General features: G+C 30.5%; 2 protein-coding genes across 2 annotated transcripts in view; both read right to left on the bottom strand.

The window, feature by feature from the left end:
- Positions 1 to 1,876: 1,876 nt before the first annotated feature.
- LOC129908465 (cytochrome P450 4g15) lies at positions 1,877 to 9,879 on the bottom strand. Its single transcript, XM_055984943.1, has 5 exons — positions 9,513 to 9,879; positions 9,248 to 9,445; positions 7,630 to 7,812; positions 2,552 to 3,466; positions 1,877 to 2,490 (listed from the first exon to the last, which is right to left on the bottom strand). The coding sequence occupies exons 1-5, from the start codon at positions 9,718 to 9,720 to the stop codon at positions 2,312 to 2,314; spliced, it is 1,683 nt and encodes a 560-aa protein (XP_055840918.1). The 5' UTR covers positions 9,721 to 9,879; the 3' UTR covers positions 1,877 to 2,311.
- An 8,100-nt stretch (positions 9,880 to 17,979) lies between these two features.
- LOC129909673 (TWiK family of potassium channels protein 9) overlaps positions 17,980 to 21,950 on the bottom strand; it is an 86,691-nt gene continuing 82,720 nt past the window's right edge. The window contains exons 3-8 of the mRNA XM_055986747.1: positions 19,058 to 19,181; positions 18,829 to 18,978; positions 18,568 to 18,759; positions 18,382 to 18,497; positions 18,229 to 18,321; positions 17,980 to 18,169 (exon numbers count right to left, since the gene is read on the bottom strand). Coding sequence (XP_055842722.1) covers positions 18,011 to 18,169; positions 18,229 to 18,321; positions 18,382 to 18,497; positions 18,568 to 18,759; positions 18,829 to 18,978; positions 19,058 to 19,181 — 834 coding nt within the window. The 3' untranslated portion in view covers positions 17,980 to 18,010. The remainder of the gene's footprint in view (positions 18,170 to 18,228; positions 18,322 to 18,381; positions 18,498 to 18,567; positions 18,760 to 18,828; positions 18,979 to 19,057; positions 19,182 to 21,950) is intronic.

The following is a 21,950-nucleotide window of genomic DNA, read 5'->3' as shown; positions in this document are numbered from 1 at the left end:
TACCGTTATTTTGTGACAGTTCCGACCCCAAAATGAAAAACAATGATGCAGAAAGCTTTTTTTTTTTGTTCTAAAAACTATTTTTGTAGTTTTCACAAGGCGCTCGGAAGAAAAAACATTTTTACTTATGTAAATTTCTCACTTTTGCAAAAAGTGGTCGTTGTAGTTATAGATACACTTAAGCCTCAACTACATTGACCTTAAAAGTGAAAAAGTACAAAAGTGAACATTTTCAATCGGATTTTTGATGATTTCCCGAAATGGAAAAATTACAAAAATGATGCAGAAAGCAAAAAAAAAAAAAAAAATAATTTCATTCGACGGTTTTATGAAGTGAATGAATGTTTGGCTATATTTGACTGTAATATGAACTTTCAATGCGAAAATATTTATGTGGTTGTCAAACAGTTTTTATAGCCTGCGCAGACACAATTTCACAAAATATCTCATTTCGAATGTAAAGCTTAGTACACAGCTGAAGGGAAACGAAAATAATTGTTTAGCCAGCTATAAATTTGTTTAAATTTTGTTTTGTGTCTTAACTGCGGTCAGTGTGGCGTATGTGTAACATTTTTATAATGAAATATCTAATTGTAAAAAGAATTTTTGTATTTATTCATTACTTATAACAAAATCAAAAAAAAATTTCGTTCAAGATTTCGTTTTGCTATTTTTGTTTGCATTCGTTTCGCTTTAGCTAAGTACTAGGCTTAAACATAAAAGAAATTGTTCTATAGTACTTACAAGTTTCTTTTAATTTCGTTCTTCTAACCTATATTTTTGTACCCGACAATGGCAAAGCCAAGAAAATGGTAATGTATTTGACCGAATTGTATGTTTGTATGTTCATAATGTTCTAAAATATCTCCTCAATTACTTTTTGTTATTAAATCCTAGTAGCTACATAGATCTCACTAAATTTTAAAGCCGAACTTCTTTCCTTCAAACATCAGCTAAAGTCCTATCTTAATTTTGACCTGTGAAATTTTGATCTGTGAAACAGTATAGCTTTGTACTAAACTAAAATTTGATTTTCTTTTAGCCTCCATTATCAAACAAGCTTAATCTCTTAACTGACAAACTACATAACATCTTAATTTTTAATGTCTAGCTATCAAACGCTTGATACTATCTATACATCTTTTTATATTGTTCTATATGACCACCAACTTAGAAGCCTCAGTGAAAAACCACGAATGTGGTGTGCAGTGCATATCATTTTCATTTTTTGGTCAGCCACAATAATGCAATAATACATTTATGATGTAATTTTGTTTTGTGAAAATTGATATACAAATAATTATGGCATTCCATAAAGACTTAAAAATACTTTTCAAATGCGCACTTTGACATTTAATACCAATTTGAGGCAAATGGTTCAAAACAAATAATATTATTATATCCTAGCTTTAGAAAGTGTTGAAATTACAGAACAAATCGTCTTAGCTGATTTTTTTTTTCTAGTTTATTATTTCTAGTTTTTTAAGCTAGGATTACACAGGCTACGAAATTGGTCAACGCCTTGACTCTGTGAACTGTGAAGTCATCAATGTCTAATCAGTGCGAGTGTCATCGTACCCCCGAACGCATTGACAGCATTTTTTGTGGACAATCACATGAAAATAACAAACTTCGGAAGATTTTGACGTTATTTTAACATCAGAGAGTCGACGCGTTGACCGTTTTTGTTGACCGTGTAATCCTAGCTTTAGTTAATTTAATAGTATTTTTTTTGACTTGAAACTGACCTATTAAAATAGTGTCATCAGTTTGAAAAGGAGCACTTTGAGACATCCTAAACGTCAACTGATGACTACTTTAAAGAAGCTCTATAGAGTTAAATAATACATATTTTAACAAATAAGAAAACATAAAATTATTTTTTATAAACATTTTGTTTATTCATCATATTTCTTTTTTTTTTAAAAGACATCATAACACTTTCGAGAAACAAAAGAAAATTTAAAACATAATGGAAACACAAAACCAGAATTAAAATTTTTAAGGCTCATTATTAACCAGAACAAAAGAGAAAAGAGAAAGCATAACAAAGGAAAAAAAGGAGGACTAGGTTTGATGTTAACACCGCACTGCAAAGTTTAATTTTTTTTTGTTTGTTATTTTTTTTAAGTAAATTTTGGTTTTGAGGAGTTTTTGTTGTTATTCAAAAGTTAGGTGTCTTCTTTTGATTTTTTGTTTTACATTTTATTGTTTCTTCTCTATAAACTACTCGTACATCATCCGCATGTTTTGGGTGGGGTATTTTTGGGGGATTGATGGAAATCTTTGGGACTTAAAGAATAATCGTGCCTTAAGCAACCTTGGCGGTCCTCTGCCTTGGTGTAAGCCGAACCTTAAAACCTTCTTCGCGCTTCAGGATAATATCAGCTTGCAATTTGAAATCTTTTTCGGGAACATCCGAATGGATTCGATAGTTGCGAAGAATTGTGGATAGAAGAATCTTCAGCTTAAGCATGGCGTACTTTCGACCTGAAATTAAATTATATTCAATGTTTAATAGAACTCAGAATTTTAGAAAAAGAAGACCTACCAACACAACTCCTTGGTCCAGCTGAGAATGGCACAAAGGCATAATAATGCCTATTGGCTTGTTTCTCTGGCAAAAAGTTGTCAGGATTGAAAACTGTTGGATTTTCCCAGATCTTTGGATTACGATGAAGTTTGAATGTTGCAACCACAACAGTTGAACCAACTGGGACAACATAGTTGCCAGATGCCAGTTTAAGATCTTCCTTAAGTTGACGAGCAATAATTGGTACTGGTGGATACATACGAAGAGTTTCCATCAAACAACGTTCCAAGTATTTCATTTCGAGAGTATCTTGGAAGGTTGCTGGCCTATCAGAATCACCAAAGATTTCATCCAATTCAGCCAATACACGTTCTTGGACATCTTGATGTATACCCATCATTGAGAGGAAGAATGAACTTCCTGCAGCGGTGGTGTCATGACCTTCAAACATAATTGTGTCAACTTGTTCCTTGATTTCGGTGTCAGAAATCAAAGCTCCATTTTGTGCACTTTCCAAGAGCAAGTCGAGGAAAGCCAAACGTTTCTTCTCTCCAATGTCATTATCCTCAACATCCAAATCATCTTTAAGCTGTTCAGCTTGTCCATATGATAGACCCTCAACAACAGTTGATTTCTTTGAGTCTAGCTGGAAGTTAAATGCTTCGAAAGACTTGCTGGTTGTTGCAAGTGATCCTCGGGTACCCTTGGCGAAAGCTTCTTTTTTGTTCCTAATAACCTTGGTGGTCAAACCGTGAATGATGTCCAGAAGTTTGCCTTGGTTCTTGAAGTGCTTAGTAAGACTGAACAAGAATTCACTGCGCAACAAGATGTTGCGATGACGCAGATGGAGAATGTCACACATCTTCATGACAGCCATGGCATATTCGAAACCACTCTTTCCTTGGGTCTTCTTCGATACACCCATAGCAGTTTCTGAAAACAAAGTTCAAGAATTAGAAACTAACAACTTCGGAAAAAATGCCTAAGGTAAAAAATTCCATCTTGTCAACCCCCATTTGAAGACTTTACGAAAACAAATCACCTTTTTTTCAATACATTGTATAATTAAAGAAGGCTTTAAGAAGCAATTTCATAATATGACAACAATTCTTGAAATGTAAGGTCAAATCTTACATGTTTGATTTGAATTTTTAAACTCTTGCCATTTCTCTTTGCAATACCAGAAACTTCAAGAAAACTTAAAGCTTTTTAAACTAAAAACTAGTTTAAATTTATCTGCACGTAAAGCACCAATTATAGACTTTCCGAAGCCACCTTACAATAAGGAAGTTACCCCACACTACCTGTTTTTTTAACCTGCAATAAAGCCTAATAAAAGACACTCAACCAAATGCAAGTGATTAAAACCAACAAAAAAAGAAAACAAAAACAAAACTGGCTGTGACTATTCAATCAACCACGTGCGAAGATTGAGTGAATGATACAGGCGTGCGATGCTATCAAATGTAATATTACATAACTCTCTTTTACTCAAAATACACAACATCGCCGCGCAAAACCCCAATCGCATGATGATTTCTCTTTCTTCTCTGCAAATTCGCAATAGTTTTTCGCCAGTTTTAGTTACTATAATATTCCTCTGAAGAACACAAACATTAAGCTCTCTATAACAATCCAGAAATGGTCAGTAATTTTTCATGGGGCACCATCAAATCAATTGGACAAAATCAGGTACGGATTGTATAAATTTGAGGCCTGTACGCATTGAGATGAAATCTCTTTTTGCTTTTTTAATTTCTTTTGAAACGAACTGAAACTTTTCACACAATATTTTTAAAATTAATGTCTCCATTGTATTGACGACCTAAAAACACCATAGTCTAATTAACAACAAAAAAAAGCGTTAGTGCAAATGTCAGAAATGCCTTAATTAACTGTCAATAAATTAGTCTCTAATTGCAATTTTTCAAAAACAAAAGAAAGACACAATGAATTAAAGCCCCTTCCATAGGTGAGGGGAATGCCGCTTACATAATGGTCGAAAAAAAAAATCATATGGTTCATCCATAATAGTAGATTGCCCAGTTTCGTTCAGCCTGTTTCACTCTCTCTATCCACTTGACAGAATTTCTTAACCTTGAAACTAGATTCGTCTTCCGACTCCGAATGACGGTGTTTCCATTGGCCTCACTCCTCTGACTCATCTTGTCATTTCTGTGTTGCTTTATCACTTGCACTTCATGGTAAGAAAAAGATACCCAAAAGGTGAAAGAAGTTTTTAACTTATTTAAAATATATTTAAACTTAGAGAAATCTCAAAATGAGTCTGCGTAGTGAGGTCAATTTAAACCCGTAAAAATATTATTTTGACATTTCTGTGCTGCCATCACACTTCAAGGTGAGAAAGAGATGCTTCACTTGACCTCATTCAAATAGACGTCAAAACCAATCGGAGAACTGAATCCAATTTGAGCACCATCTTTAAAATATTTAAACTTTTTCAGAATGACTCTTCTTTTTAAGTCCATTACGTCGATTGTTTTAACTGAATACATAATTTAATTTTTGCATTAAAGGCTCACACGAAAATAGAAATAAATGCTCCATGAAAAAAACTGAACGAAACTAAGAAATGCGACACAATGAGTGGGCTTGGGCTTGGTTCCATATATAATATTTGTACTTTTTTCTGTGTGCAAATAGAGCCAGCAAACGAAAATCTGTCTCTTTTAGCATTTTAGAAAAATTAGCCATTGTATAGTTAGACAAGTAAAGCTGCGATCGGAAAATTTAACGAAAGCTTAACATGCCCCATCAATGTTAGAATTCGTGCAAATTTACAAATTTCCATTAATGACTTCAGCCCTGTCAGATGAGTATAAGATACAACCGGTCTAGAAGCGCCCCCTATATTTTTTTCTGGGCTTTTGAGTCCCTTTTGCAATTTAAATAAATATTGCGGGCCTGAATGTGTCGCATAGTATCTGTATCATCAGGTGGTTGGATATTTTATAATTTGGCATCAATTTATTTTACCAAGAGTAGATAGTGTGTGCCCGCACAAGAAAGTTATGTAAAAGTTACTTATTACAAAAAAAATATCTATGGAAGGAGGTGAAGAAAGGCCAGTTTTCCAAGCGGTGACGTGTTTTCTTATGAAAAAAGCAACAAAACGACTTGCATCGTTAGATAATAGTGGAAAAAAATATTGAAAAAGAAAATAGAGGTTGTTTGGGTTCATTGGCATGATTTTTCTTTCGTTTGCTTGGAATATAAAAAAATATTCATCAATGATCGATGCATATTATTTTTATTTAAATTTAAAATAGAAATAAGTACTTATAAGTACATAATTGTTATAAACAGGTGAAAAATGTATACTGATTGACAGAAGGTGACATCCAGACATATGTTAATTATATTTTGTGAATTGGCTATGATTCAATGGATTTTTGTTGTATTTTTTTGTTAATTCGATGCCATTAAGTTTTGGTTAGTTTATAGCTTCTATACGGTCTAGGTATGTGCAAAAATAAATATAAATTCTATTTAGTTTGCAATAAACGTACATTTTAGGAGACAAAACATTTTTTTATTTCATTATCAATCTCTTGGCGGTGCGTGGTGAGAGGGAATGAATGCACTTATTTAGTAAAACCAATGCCAAGGTCAAACAAAACGATGTCGTGTCTTTTAGGTGTGGGAGGAATTACGAATTTGCATTTTTTGTTTGTTTTACGATTGTTTTTGTGTGCAAATACCTAAATGTTTTGGGTGTTGTACAAGAATGTTAACTAGCCATAATCTTATTTTAAACATAGGCCAGGCGGCATGATCTAATTGATATGAAAGTTTGTTATTTTTGAAAGGAATAGAACAATATTCTCATATGTGACAGTTGACGGTTTTAATAAATTATAAATTGTTGATGTTTTTCTCAGTATCTAACGGCTTTCTCGATTCTCGTCTGCCAATATCAAAGCGTTATTCATGATTTATAAAAATAAGTACCTAAGTATGGGGGTTAATACAAGGAAACGTCAAACTCTCTTTATTAATGAATCTGACATTTGGGCGTGAATACGGGAACTATATGAATTATTTCTCTGAGTTTGAAGAATTTCTTTTAAACAGTTTGTGACTATTTAGTTAATAAATTTATAAGAACACCTTTTAAAAACCTGTCATTTATTAACTTTGCACCTTTGTATCTGTCAATTTCATCAAAGTATTTTGTCATTTCTTGCTTTGTTTTTTACATATACAATATCCTTTTGCTGTGGATTTTAATAAAAAAATATTTCCGATCAATAGGAACATTTTCTGATCTGCCAAAGTTAGAATTGACTTACTTGGTTACTTGGAGAAAAGTGACAGTTAAAGATTTAGCCAAACGGGCAGGAGATTAAAAACTCATTTAAAATCTATGGACTCTCATAGCTGTCAAAATAAGTCTGCGGATTGGCCAATGTGAACACCGTCCAATGAGTTACCAATGTCAGCAGAGTTCCTTTGCAGATGGGAGACTACTCATTAGTGGAAATCTAGTACAACAACTACATATTCCACAAGAAGATCATACTAGATCTACTAATCATCTACTCATGAGTAGTCTACCACCTCCAAAGGAACGCGGCTGCTAAAAGTGACAGCCAATACTTTATCAAAACTGAAAGCTACAAATTTGTAAAATCTTTACATTTTTTAATCAGCAGTTGACGGTTTTTCAAAGAAAGCTAAGGGTCAAACGAAATTTTAGAATTTAAGTTATAAATAAAATCTCATGCTATAGTTTACGCAGGTGAAAAAGTTTAGAATAAGAACCCAAATGAGATTATTTCAGAAATTATCTTATTTCGAGTGTCAAATCGTGTTGGAATGTTTTTTAAATTGAAATTCGAACTGACATAATTTGCGAAATTAACTCATTCCAGATAATTCCGCAAATTAGGTCAGTTCGAATTTCATTTATAAGCCTATGAACTATTACTTCCGGGTTTTTTCGGCTAAGCTGGATTTTGTCAAGAGACATCCATGCGTTAAAGATTCTTCTGTTATTGTTTGCATTATCATAAATACCTTTTCTCCGAAAGAACAAACAAAATCCATTTCTATAGAACATCCATATTACTTACCCAATAAAATTTCCACGGTAGCTTCACTCATATAATCATGACAATCAAATGTCTTTTCACCTTCGCTCTTCAATTTATTAACAACATTACGCGAATTTTCATTAAAGAGTTCAATGAAGCTCTTTAATACATTCAAATGGAATGTTGGTGCAATAAGTTTCCTGTGTGAGCGCCATTTGTGACCTATTGTAAAAAAGAAAATAAAATAAAAAAAAAGAATAAAATTAAACAAAGCAACAAACATTTTAAATTGGATTTAAGTATTCCTAATGAATAATTAAATTCTTATAATGTCAATAAAGGGTCAATTTAGTATTTGAAATTACCACACTACATTTACTGTGTGTTGTTATTTAATTAAAAAACGATCCTTTAATTTGCATATAATTTCACAATGTTATATACCGTTAAATTAGGTATTTGTTTTTATTCGTGAAATTAAGTAGAAAATAAAAAAAAAAACATTGACATCTAAGTTCATTGAATTTATAAATAAGACTTGTTTTTGTGGTTACTTATTTTGTTTTGGAAAAATACCGTGTGTAAATTATGCAAATTTCAAATGTGTAACCCAAATATGAACTGTCTGGAGAAGATTTCATTAAAACGATTTATGAATCCTTTTGGATTAATTTAATAAATTAAATTTTATTAAAAACAAACAGAGTAATTTATTGCTTCTAATCTTTTATGGTAGGTTCATCAGGGGGATTTTTAATCTATAATTCTTTTTGGCAAAAAATTAAAACTAAGTAATAAAATATTTAGTTTATGAACATTGGTCATTAAGTAGCTAATGATAAAGTATGAAAGCATAAAATTGAGTTAATTAAAACAATCAAATGCAGAATTTATGATTTCGGAGTTGTAAAATATAATTTAAATGAAAAAAATAAATATGTTACACTGAAGTCTAAAAATTTTTGATGTAATTTTAACCAAAAAATTGTTTACTCCGAATTTTCGGAGTTTCTTAACACTGATTTTTTCAATTAAAATCACTATTAAATTACATTAAAATGGATTTACAAATCAATTTGAGTAAAAAAGTTGAGAATATTTGTTTTCGGAGTTGCAAAACGTATTACAAATTTACAAAATCTCTGTTAAAATGAAGTGAGAATAATCTGGATAGATTTTGGTAAAATAAATAGATTACTCCGAATTTTCGGAGTTCCTAAAAAATAACTTTTCCGATTTAAATTACCATAAAAAATCATTGAAATAGACTTACAAATCAATTTAAAAGACAGTTCTAGTTTCGGAGTAATCAAAATCGTATAAATCATGTGTTTTGACAGCAAACATATATCTATTCAATATTTCTTTTCAAAACCTGAAAATTGTCACATTTGAAGGTCATTTTTCTTCCGAACGCAATTCATATTTTGAAATATGAATTTAAGAACTCTATTTTATTTTTCCAATTACAACTTTAGATCGATACTCGAGCTATGCAAAATAATTGCTAAACATAAATATTTAAGTTTTAAGCACAATAATATTTTTCCTTTTTCGGAGTCACTTATTTTTCATTCGGAGTAAACAACCACTACCATTTCATTAAAAAAAAACTCTTTTTTATAGTTTCGTACTTAAAAGAATCTTATTAACTTACCAGTACTGATCAAAAGACCATCTCCCAACCATGGCTTGAAGAATTCATATTCAGGTGCTTTGTCAATGTACACCTGACTGCTAAGTAAGATCTCAACATCACGTGGATCATACAAAAATATAACTAATTTAGGTCCAATCCAAATTTTGGCCACATGTTCAAAAGGTTCACCCTTTCTCATAACGGTCTCGAACACCTCTATAATAATTAAAAAATTCGTATATCACATTCCGAATTTAATTCCGAATTGTTTTTTTAATCCTACTTGATGGTGATCCAATGGCATCGAATAAATTTCCAATCAAAGGTAATCCTTCAGGTCCAGGTATTTTTTCGGCGCACTCATAAAGATGTCTACGCGATAGACGCCAGTAGACGAACCACAAGGCGAATGTTGGAAGGAGTAGAAAATAGAAAACGCTTGATGCGTTAACCATCATCGGCTCCTTGATCACTTCCTGAGCGATCGACATGATCAATTAGATTTTTTTTTCACTCAAATTAATTAAAATAAAAATACAAGTCCGAATGACTCCGAAAATTAAATAAACGTTTGTTTAGGATCCGTATCTATGTCGTTTTACCCTCCTGAAGTATGAACGAACCGAACCGGACTGTTGGTCTAAGTTAGCTGCTCGATTTCTTATATAGGCTTTCCTGTTAGTTGCACCGACGAATAAATGCATAGGTAACAAGTTTTTTTTATTTTTTTCATTTCGTTGTTTCGATTAATTCAATTGTATTTTGAGCTATTTGTGTGTGATAAATATGATAGAGGTTGTGCGGTGGCACAAAAGGGGTGATATTGTATAGTGTGGTTGGTTTTGTATGGTCGAATATTGTGATGATGGTTGGGAGAGTTTGAGGGGTGATTACTTAGCTTTATAAAATACATGTATTCAAAGTGCAAATGCATTTTTAGGGATTTTGTAGAACTTTAAGGTTCCCTTAAATTTGCTATGTCATTTGTTGCTTTGTTTTTTTTCTTCTTTGGAATGAATTTAGTTTTTTTTTTTTTAATTGATTATAATAGTATGGACTTTATAATTATGTATTTGACTTTGAATTGGAGCCAACACGTACTTAACATTGGTGCATTATTATTGTATAAATTAATTTGCACTATTATATCCCTTACACTTAATTAAAATAAGCATTTAGTGGGTTTTAGAACAAAAATAGTGCGTTAATTGTTAAAAGTTCAAGAATATTTTGTACTTGCGAAAAGTTATTTTATAGTATTTGCGTAAACCATGTTTTGTTTGGTTTTAGGCTAAAGGGCCAAACCCATAAAATCCGTCGCGTGCGTTGCGTCAATCAATCCGTTGAAGTTGACGGATGGAACGGAAAAGGGTGAATCATGGAATACGTGGCATGCCGAATCGATTTTTGACAGCTCACTTCAAATTCCTAGATTGGTTCGATGTTTTCTCAATGAATACGTCAACGGATCTGACAGATTAAAAAGTTGAAAGTCAGATCCGTTGCTTATGAATCGGTTCTCATTTTATTTTATCTATGGGTATTATATCTATGGGTTGGCTCCTTTATTCCTCTTTTATAACCACATGATGAACATGATCTTAGTTTTCACATTGATGTCAAAAAAAAGTGGTCAGTACTTTTAACCGAACCTCCCTATCTTTATGTATTTTGACGCTCTGAATCCGAAATTAAAGTCAATTTTGTCAAACACAAATAATTGGAGAAGAGAGGGGATGATGTGAGAAGAGAATTTTTTGTTTGTTTTTATATTTGAAATTAATTAATGCATATTTTTCTTTCAATTTGTTAAGAATTCAATTTGAAAGAATTATTTCAGTGCCAAATTAATTATTTCTTGTTTATTTATTCATAAAATTGATCTCAAAAAATTTGTTTCGACAGATCAAAAAAATGTAACATTAGTCGTTCCTAAATAAAAGTTGACATTTTCTAACAAAATCTAACGAAAACAACAACAACGATTTTTTTTGACACAACAACCAAAGTTAACTTTGTTTAATAAAAGAAAAGACCACTGGCCCACAAAGTTCTGAACAATTTTTTTTTGTGAGCTGAAGTGCTTTCTTTTATTCGCCGATGTTAAAAGTTACGAAATGTAACAACGTGACGTCACAACATCGTTCCTAAATTAAATGTTGAAGTGTCAAATATAGTTACATTTTATAAGTTTTTCCTACTCAGCTTCTGGACTTGATTTTCAATGTTAATCTGTCAAACACACCTAAATGGGAAAGAGAGGGGAGGATGTGAGAAGAGAATTTTTTTTTCATATTTGAAGTTATTTAATGCATATTTTTTTTTTCAATTTGCTAAGAATGCAATTTGAAAGAATTATTTCAGTGCCAAATTAATTTTTTCTTGTTTATTTATTCATAAAATTGATCTCAAAAAAATTTGTTTTAACAGATCAACATAATGTAACATTTGTCGTTCCTAAATAAAAGTTGAAATTTTCTAACAAAATCTAACATAAACGATTTTTTCGAACAACAACCAAGGTTAACTTTATTTAATAAAAGCACGGACCACTGGTGTTATTTAAATATCTACAACTTTATTTGTATCATTATTTTACATAACCTCAAAAATAATTTTTTAAAATGCCTAAAACTATTTGTTTTTTTGTTTTTTATTTTTATCTTTGGATGTTGATAAAATTTTGTGAAAATGTGGGTATGTTTTTATATCTTACATTTTTTTTAAAGTAAACTTTTAGTTACCTTATTATCAATTAAAAAAGTTTGTGAACATTTTTTAGTTCATTAACTTTTTGGTTGAAACTGAAGAACTTATTTTCAAGAACGGAAACAACAAAAAAAATAATTATTGGGATCTACTTTTTAGTAAAAAATGTCAGTAATTATGTATTTTATAACGTTTTAATATATTTTCATTCACATCCATATCTCACAAAGTCTTGAGGATTAATAACATAACTAAATTAGATATTTTCTAATGAACAAATTTGGAAAATATCTTAACTGATTTAACAGAGATATGTAATGTAATGTATATCACAACAAAAACATTACTGTTAAAAAAAGAGCCAAGTTCTCCTATGTTGAAGTTATGCTGGCACAAAAAGTACTGAGATGTAAAAGTGTACCAAGTTCTAAAGTTTGGGTTCAAATTTGTATCAATAAAATTTTGATTGTTTACTTGGCAATTTTTGAAATAACTCTAAAAATCGGTAATTAAAAGAAAAATTGTTAGAGAGCAATCAAAATTTTATTGATACAAATTTGAACCCAAACTTTAGAACTTGGTACACTTTTACATCTCAGTACTTTTTGTGCCAGCATAACTTCAACATAGGAGAACTTGGCTCCTTTTTAACAGTAATGTTTTTGTTGTGATTTCACTACTTTTTGCAAGGTATTGCTATAGAACTTAAAATCTCTACAGTTGATGAACACTCAGAGTAAATGGGCGGTTACCACGCCCCTTGTCTAAAGTTCTCAAATTTTAAATTTTTTCTTTTGTTTAAACTACTGGGTCTACCATTCTACCAAATTTTAAGGTTCTACGACAGTTACAAATGCTCTATAATATTTGATGAAAATTCAGCAGAAATGGGCGGTTGCCACGCCCCCTATCCAAAATTCTCAAATTTTAAATTTTTTTCTTGGTATAACTTACTAGCTTTACCATTCTACCAAGTTTCAAGATTCTACGATAGTCAGAAGTGCTCTAAAAAATTTGATAAAATTTAGTAAAAATGGGCCCTGGCCAAAATTCTCAAATTAAAAATTTTTCCTTTTGTATAAACCACCAGCTCTATCAATCTACCAAGTTTCAAGATTCTACGATAGTTAGAAGTGCTCTAAAATATTTGATGACAATTCAGCGAAAATGGGCGGTTACCACGCCCCCTGAATTGAAAATCTCAGATTTTCAATTTTTTCCTTTGTATGCACCTCAGCCCCCATCACTGTGCCAAATTACAAGTTTCTACGATATCGGGAAGTTCTCCATAATTTTGATGATCTGTCAGTGAGTGAATCAGTCAGTCAGTCAGTCAGTTACGGTTTTTGAGATTTTCGAAGCCCTTTATCTCAGGAACTACTCGTCCTAGGTAGCTGAAATTTCGTAAGGAATTTGTTTTTGACTAGTTTAACAAATGGAGCGACTTTCAAATTTCTGACATATTTGGTATAGAAGTTGGAGGGGGGTCGAAAATGGCCTGAGTTGTTTCCTGTAAATAAGGGTGTAGTGCCAAAGTTGCTAGAGAACTTGGCTGGGCACTACCGTGCCCCTTGATCTTATTATTTGAAACTAGTTTTGTTCCACAAAGTTTTATTCAAAATCCAAATTATTTTTTTAAAGATAAAAATAAAAAAACTATAGGTAACATTAATCTTATATTTACTCATTTCTGCTAAATTTTTTTTTTTTCAAATTTTGGCCTCTAAAAACGGCTTTGGCAATTTTGGAAGTACCATATAGATTTTTATAACTCTATTGCACTTTACGAATGTGGAATGCACTACAATGTACAATTCTTCATCCAACCTGCAACGCTAAAAAATCAAAAACGATACTTCTCATTTTAATTATCATCTCTCCTTTACCTTAAAATACAAAATGGGTAAGTTAACTCTGAATTATGTTTACCTTAATTTACCAAAAAAATAATAATAATAAATCCTCAATCATTTTTGTATGACATTTTTACTGAGCAAGCGAGTAATTTTAAGAAATAACTACCCATTTACCGTTAAATCATATCTCATACCTATCAATATGATTATATTGATTTCGCTGACTGCATTCTCATCCTGTCTGGAAAGTTTTAAAGATGTGTTCAATTAGCTACACAAATTGGTATAATAGCTGACAAAAGATACATACAATGAACTCCATTAATGGATCTAGAAATATTTTTTTACTGTCTGTTAATCATGCTTGGGTTGAAACAGACGATCCAAGTTAAGACTTAACAATATAACTGGTTCAACAAAAAGATGCAAAAATCTTCCACTTTATTTTACTACAGATTTCTTGATTCGATAAATACTCATATCCAATTCGCATGCGTAATACTATTTTGTTGTAAATTTCCATTTCTTAAAACTGAGGAAAACCTGAACGATCTTTAAAAAGTATATTTTGATGAAGTGCAGTTTTATACGTGCGTGTTTACTCATCTAGGTACCTTAATTAATATTCTTTTGTACTTATACGAGTAGATCAATGCACTTATTCTCATAGGTCATTAAATAATAATGATCTCTTTATTCAGAATGTTTTGGTAGGCTTTGTGTTCTGTGGTGATATCTTCTCATTTGTTTATTGTTTATTTCCATTGACCGATAGTAAAGCACTTTTGTGATAGTTACCAATTTTGGGTCAACACAAATTGCCTAAAGGTTAACGCCTTTATGTATTGCTTTATTTAATAAATAAGGTAAATTTACAATAGAAAAATATTTTTATAAGTTAAGGGGTAAATCAAATTGTGACCAAACATTTATTTGTGTTAATTTTGTGAAATAGACTCTGAGCCAATCTCAATGACTCAACAATTTAATTCAATATAAACAGTAGACGACAATAATGTTTTATAAATTTTACTTATTTATTTTGAAAAGAACATTGTCACAGTGCTTTCGTTTAAATTAAAATTATTCGCTCATTCAATTGAATTGGGTCGATGAAAGTTCAACAAACAAATAATGATGGTAAACACTATTCCTTTATTTCACGTAGACAACAAAATGTGTTTTGAAAATATTCTAAAGTTCTGCAATAATATAAAGTTTGTTTTTGAAGTGGAAACAATTAGTTGCAAAAATTACTACAATGTCCTTTAATACCCAGCATAATTATTATCGTAACAGTTGGTATAGAGTAGTTTGTTTCATAGTGACAAGAGTTCATTTAAAGTTGTCCAATAGAAATGATAGTATATGCGAGTATATCCACCTCGGTATTATTTGGGGGGTTGGTTTAAACTCCATGATGTTACAATTTGTAACGGATTATAGTTATAGTATATATTCTTGTGAATGTACATACATTGTACATAATATTTTTGAGACGTTGAGCTTGATGAAGAGAAACACATACAATTTGGAAATAATATGTAAGTTCATTAGCTTGTTTCATTTGCTCGTATAGGATTCTGTTACGCTATAATAAAAGTACATACCTTCAAAAAAAATAGATTTTTAAATGCGTTTTTGGAAAACTGATTCACGAATATTTTTGAAAGTTTGTGTTTTTATGTCGATTAATATTTGTGCCCTTAATTATGAAAGTGGACTAAGTCACTCCTAAAAATTGCCTCAAATCTAGCCTTAAAATAATTATTATTTAAAAGGTAAAGTTTATTTGAAAGCGAAATTGCAGTAAATAAACTTCTTTATTGCTCCTCAGTGATTTCATAAAAAAAACATAATTAAATCGTTATAAGAAAATTATTATGAAAGTTTTTCTTTAAACAATGCAAAAAGTGACTTAGTCCACTTTCATAATCATGGGCACATTTACTTTTTATTGGCATACCAACAAATTTTTTTTTTTTTGAAAGATTTCTAAAAATTTTTATTAACCTACTAAAAAATAAAACAATTCTTAGAAGCGTTTCTAACGCTTTTAGTTTTATTAAGATGCATTAAATTTTTTTCAATTAATTTTTTATAAACAATTTTGTTGAAAAGAAAAAAAAATAATAATAAAGTTGGTATGTCATTTTGTAGCAGCTAGGATTCATTTTCAAGAAATTTAAACTTTTTCTAAAATGATGGAAAATGCGAAAAATGTTTTTCTGGCAATTCTGTCTGTCTCCTTTTGTGTCTGTCTATCACTAATTCAAGCTTCAACTTAAACTACCAAAGTCCTTAAGTGATTTGTTTTTCTCAAAAACTCAAAAATAAATAAGGGTGGAATTCATAGTCGTAACTCAAGTTGAGAAATATCTTAAGCATTCGCTCAAGTGAATCCTTATTCATGGTCATCACTGGAGTCGAAATATTTCTCAAGTGAACGTCTTAAGAGTCTTTTTTACTTGAGGAAACGCTTAAGTTTTTTTTCAGTCAGTTGACATTAAAACGCAAGTGTCATTGCGAGCTTTTGTTTTTTGTATTATTTAACAAAACTTGGACTCTCTTGACGAAGGACATTTTAAATAGTTTGTATTTATTTATTTTTAAATATTGTTTAACCGCGACATTTCAAACCGATGGCGAATTATTAAAAAAATATTTTTTTTATGACAGTTAATTCAAAATAAATCAAATTTTCGAGTTTGAGAAAAAATTTTAGTCAAGACAAGATTTTTCTTAACTTAAGTGACAGCCCTATTTTCAATTCCCTTGAGCGATTGCTTGAAATATTTCTCAACTCACGAGTTGAGAAAAATCTTAACTCGAGTAACGACTATGAATTCCGTTCTAAGAGTTGTAAATTTCAATGAATTTTTACTTGCTGTATAGATAGGGCAAGAATTTTTTTAGAGGTTTTAATCAAAACCAACCAATCAAAATAGTGTTTGTCGTCATGAATTAAAATTTTCAAAAACAATTTTTGCAAACATTTAAAAACAATTTTTTTTTTAACCTTGATTTTTTTTCTTTTCTCTTGATATTTAAGATATATGTGTTCTTTGAACTACTGAATTGTGCATTTTATTTAAAAAAAGCTTTTAAATTTTCAATAAATAAATTTAAAAAAAAAAATTATTTTTTGTTTCTATTGTATACGGCCATTGTGGCGTATGTGTAACTTTTTTCTTAAACAATTTTTATTGAAATTTTGTTACTTTTGCTACTTTACCGAGGAGTTTTCAGGAGTAGGACTAGAATGATTGATGATTGAAGATTGAGATTTGTATTGAAGATAGATTTGAGATTTGTATTAATATACGGTGTCAAACCCCTTCTGGAGTATTGAAATACAGGCAAATAGTTCTTGTTTTAATTTAAACTCTTAGAGCAAGTTTGTGTGAGCCCTTGCAACATTTTATTTTTCTATCCTTATTTTTCCAGTGTTACTTTTTCATCAAAATCGTGTTTTTTTTTTATTTTAAACAAAATAACATGAATAATTAAATGCACGTTATGCAAATTATATTGTGTGAAAGTATACCCTGAAAAAAAAATTTTTTCATTGGACAGGATTCTGAAGTAAATGTAACCAACAATTAAAAATATAATTAACTTCAAACCACAAACGCTACAAACACTTCTGCTTCCCTCCTTGATTCGACCAGTTAAATGTTAAGAAAACCCTTAATTTAAATCGTTACAAAATTCAAGAAAAAAAAGTTCGTCTTTTCGTCAAATTTACTTAAATTTTTTTTGCACTTAAAGTAAAGTCTTTTATTTTTAAAATCTATCTTTAAAAATATTTTTTTTTTTATAAATTAAAATATACATTACTTTGAATTTTAATATATAAATTATACTAAATATTTCTATTAACTACATTTTATGTATGATTTTAACAAATATTCCGACTTATAAAATGATTATATTCTACAGCTAAGCTTAAAACATTTTAATTTTTTTTTTTTCGTAAAATTAAAATGGTAATTTATTTTAATTTGCATTAAGTTAAATTATTTACAATACAAAATCAAATAAAAAAAAATAAAAATTAGGCAGGACTTGTAGGCAATGATTTTGTTTAAATCTAAAATATAAACAATTTTGTATACATATAAATATTGTTTATGATTAAATTATATAATACGCCGCGCGATACATTTAATTTAAAATTAAATCTTACTAAACTTAAATCTAAATTTATTACTAACTACACTGATGTTTCGTATATAACAATTTGTAAAACTTTTGGTTTATTATTTTGTGCTTCTTTAACTTCTTTTAGAATGGCATTTGTAATAGCTTCTAGAGCTGCTATTTCTTGTTCTTGTGTGGATTTTTTTGAAGAATTCCATTTTGGCATTGAGACCTGCAATGAAAGCCAATGATTGTTTAGACTTGAAATTTCAAGTCCAATACAAAACTTACCGTCAGAACACGTTGCAATGCCATATAATCTAGCCCTGTGCCAGCTGTTTCACCCAGTCTTCGAAGAGTTTCCGCCATTGGTCCAGATAATTCCTAGAAGAAAACATTTTTGACTCTTCCAATTTTTTATTAATTTTATGGCATCTGTCGTACCTGTATCTTGGCCCAACTATCAGCATATTGTCTTCTAACTAATTCAATTATCGTCGATGTTAAAGCTAATCCAATTAATATGTACAACGTGCAAATTAGCATATAGTTGGGTTTTTCTATATGAAAATAAGTACGAAAAAGGATAACTTCAAGATTGAAAAAATAAAGATGCTCTTTTCTACTCACTTGGAACTAAATCACCAAAACCTATTGTTGTCATTGTGATGAAACAAAAGTAGAATCCTTCGAAAAATGTCCAATCGTCTTCCCAGAGCAACAGAAGACCAGCTCCAATGGCCAAATACACACCTAGAAAACAAACAGCAGCAATGGCGTAAAACCACGTCTTGCCTATCACATTCGATATCGATGGTTTCTCTTTAATAAAAAAAGAAAGATTTTGAGTTAACTTTTTACATATCAAATATCAAAAGAAAACAAACATACTTGGTAAATATTTTCCTAAAACTGATACGGCAGTAGCAAATAGTCGACCCCAATCGGCTATCACAGTTAATGTAAATGGAATGCCGATCAAAGCAAAGCAAATACAAAATACCCGGCCTCCGGTTGTAACCGGAACTATGTTACCATAGCCTGAAAAATAGTTAAACAAAATAATTGCTATAACAACAATGTTAAAGGTGAGGTGTTTTCCAATAAAGGATATACCAACCGATTGTGGTGAGGACAGTGGAAGAGAAGAACACAGCTTGCAGGATACTCCATCTCTCGTAGAGTTGGGGGAAGTCCTTATCGGCAACAACTAGAAGACCACCTTCTGCAGCTTCCTGAACTGCCTGCAATAAAGGAATAGAAAAAGGTCAATGTAATACAAATCGTTTAATTTTTACGTCAGGTTTAATTTATGGTACATCAGAGACAAAAATAAAGTCTAAAATATTCAAATTTTGTGTAACGTAGGAAATTTTAATAGCTTTTAGTTGATTAGCACGTTTTTATGAGTTCAAACTTTTAAAATGAGTGCAGCAGTTTTCCTTGCACAGCTATAGGTAGGTATACTAATTTGAATGCAAAGGTGTTTGGGTTCAAATAATGCAATTATAACTAAATTGCATGAAAGCCTAATTTAACTTTATCAAATAAAATAGTTTCACGTTATAATCGTTGTTGAGTATTTAAAGGACGCATACGAGCAAGTGCCAGTGGACAAAGATTTGTTGCATGGGTTAGGCTAGAGCTAGAACAAGTTAATACATTTGCAACGACAAAATATATTTTAAAAAATCGAAAAAGTGTTTTTCTTTCGATTTGCCCGTGAAAAAATTGCGCTTGTAATCGACAAAAGTATTTTCTATAAGAAATTCCATGACAACTTTTTAGATATATCATTCAGAGAAAGAAAAGTATAAGTCTGTTCAGCGAGGATTTTTCTAGATCAGAACAGAGGTGCGTTCTTTTTCTAACAATAGTTAACTATTGTTAACTATCGTTAACTTTTGTCGTTCCTAAACTACAAAATAGTTACGATTTGTAACTATTTGACAGATGAACATCGTTCCTAAACTCGTTTTTAAGTGTCAAATAGTTACAAATCGTAACTATTTCCAACTCACCTCCATGATTTGAGTTGAACATTCATGAGATTGTTGATGTGTCAAAGTGTATGTTTTGTTTACAAAACAAACTCAAAGATTTTTTTTCTTTTGGAAATAATCGGAAAAATTGAAAATAAAAAGAGAGTTTTGTAATTTTTTGATGAAAGATAATTTATTGTGAATAAAAAACAATTTTTTTTGTTATAATAATGGAAATAAAAGTATTCTTAAAAGAAATTTAGCTGGTGGTTTGACAGTCTAACAATCTCTAACAATAAATCGTTCCTAAATGATTTGTAAAAAATCCAACGATTTCTAACAATGGCACTTCAACAATAATTTTTGACATAACAACGATCGTTGACTATTGTTAGAAAAAGAACGCACCTCAGGACAGCACAGTTTCGTGAGAAACGTCAGATCAAGTTAGAACAGTCATTTAAACGTCAGTTGTCAAAATAAAAAAAAAAAAAAAATTGTAAATTATATGAATTTTTTGCTTATCGGTTCTCGTTATTTTTATCAATTTTTTCAGTTTTTACTGCGGAAAATATAATTAAAAATTGTTTTTCGTTAGAAAAACCACGAGCACCCGAGAAATATTCGCACAATTAAATCAAAACAAAAAGAAAAAAATGACAGCTTTGCTTTTGACACTTCTCACGAGTCTGTTTTAACCTGATCTGACTCAAAACCAAGAACAGAAAATCCTGTTCTTAACTGGTCTAGTTTTGTCAATGAACAGGAAACTAGAACAGTTCAGCACAGAAAAAATCTCAATGAACAGCAAAAAGCTGTACTTTTCTGCCTAGAACAGTCCAGCACAGCGTCAGTGAACAGACTTTATCTGAACATTTTTTGCAGAAGTATGATCTGCTAGTTTGAAAGTTTGTATGCGAAAGGTCGATATTTTCTATATATGACCTTGAATAACTTTTTGTTTCGGGGCAATTCTGTATTGTATCAGAAAATTAATTTGGAGGTGGTTCCAACATGCTGGGTCAGATTACACTGGTAAACAAAATTGCACCTTTGTTTAGGTTTTATGAAGTTTTTTAAGTGTATTTTTAGTAATTTGGCATCGCTGATTTTAAACCTGCCCTCAGTTTTTTATTTTTTTCTAGCAGGAATATCTCAAAAACGAAATCTGATAGAAAAATTTTGGTTTCGGATTCGAGTTTAGTATACACTCAGAACGTCCAAGTATTTATTTTTCTGAAACAAAACCACTGTAAGCAAGAAAATTCCTTAAAAAGTACATAGCAGAAAATCGATTATTGAGTCCAAAAAACGGGTATCATGCATACAAAATCAAGGAGCACACTTTTAATAATTGTTGTATCTATTTATGGATTTTTCCAAGTATAATTATTGTTTCTTCATAAGAATAAATTAAAAAAATACTATGCTTATCGCACATTTATCAAAAAATCGGTCTCTAAGTTAAGTCAAAAATTATTATGGCTAAGAAAAAATTAACAGCCTTTAACAGTTAATATCTGAGCAGTACCTAAATGCAAAGAATAAGATTCCTCCTAAAAATCAAGGTCTTAACGAAGTTTCTATCATTAGTATTAAAGAAGAAATTAACATTTACATGAATAAAGGTAAACAAAAGTAAAGTCTTAACTACATTGGCTCAAAAAGTGAAAAAGTACAAAAGTGAACATTTTCAAACGCATTTTTGTATGTTTTTTCGGGCTAGAAAATTAAAATAAATGATGCAGAATGCTTATTTTTCCGTCCAAAAATCAATTTGTAAACTCTTTTTTACAAAAAAATCCCGATAGCGAGAACAAAAAATATTTTCACTTTTGTACTTTTTCAAAAAGTGCTGAATGTAGTTAAGCCTTAAGAGTTTTTTTTTTTAAATCATCGCTTAGTGGTATCAATTTTGCAGATAGAGAATTACTGCAGAACAATTTTTATCTTAAAATATACAAAAGAATTACTCTTAACTTATTCTGGGACACCCTGTATACCTATAAAAAACTCAATTTTTCCCAAATA

Source organism: Episyrphus balteatus, chromosome 2 (genome assembly GCF_945859705.1).
Source record: "Episyrphus balteatus chromosome 2, idEpiBalt1.1, whole genome shotgun sequence".
Classification (NCBI taxonomy): domain Eukaryota; kingdom Metazoa; phylum Arthropoda; class Insecta; order Diptera; family Syrphidae; genus Episyrphus; species Episyrphus balteatus.
This window is presented reverse-complemented; position numbering and strand designations above follow the sequence as displayed.

Coding starts and splice junctions, on each gene's coding strand:
- LOC129908465 (XM_055984943.1), bottom strand. CDS start 9,720: ATGTCGATCGCTCAGGAAGTGATCAAGGAGCCGATGATGGTTAACGCA. Junction 3,467..7,629: donor TACCGTGGAAATTTTATTGG/GTAAGTAATATG, acceptor CTTTGTTTTCAG/AAACTGCTATGGGTGTATCG. Junction 2,491..2,551: donor TGGACCAAGGAGTTGTGTTG/GTAGGTCTTCTT, acceptor ATTTAATTTCAG/GTCGAAAGTACGCCATGCTT.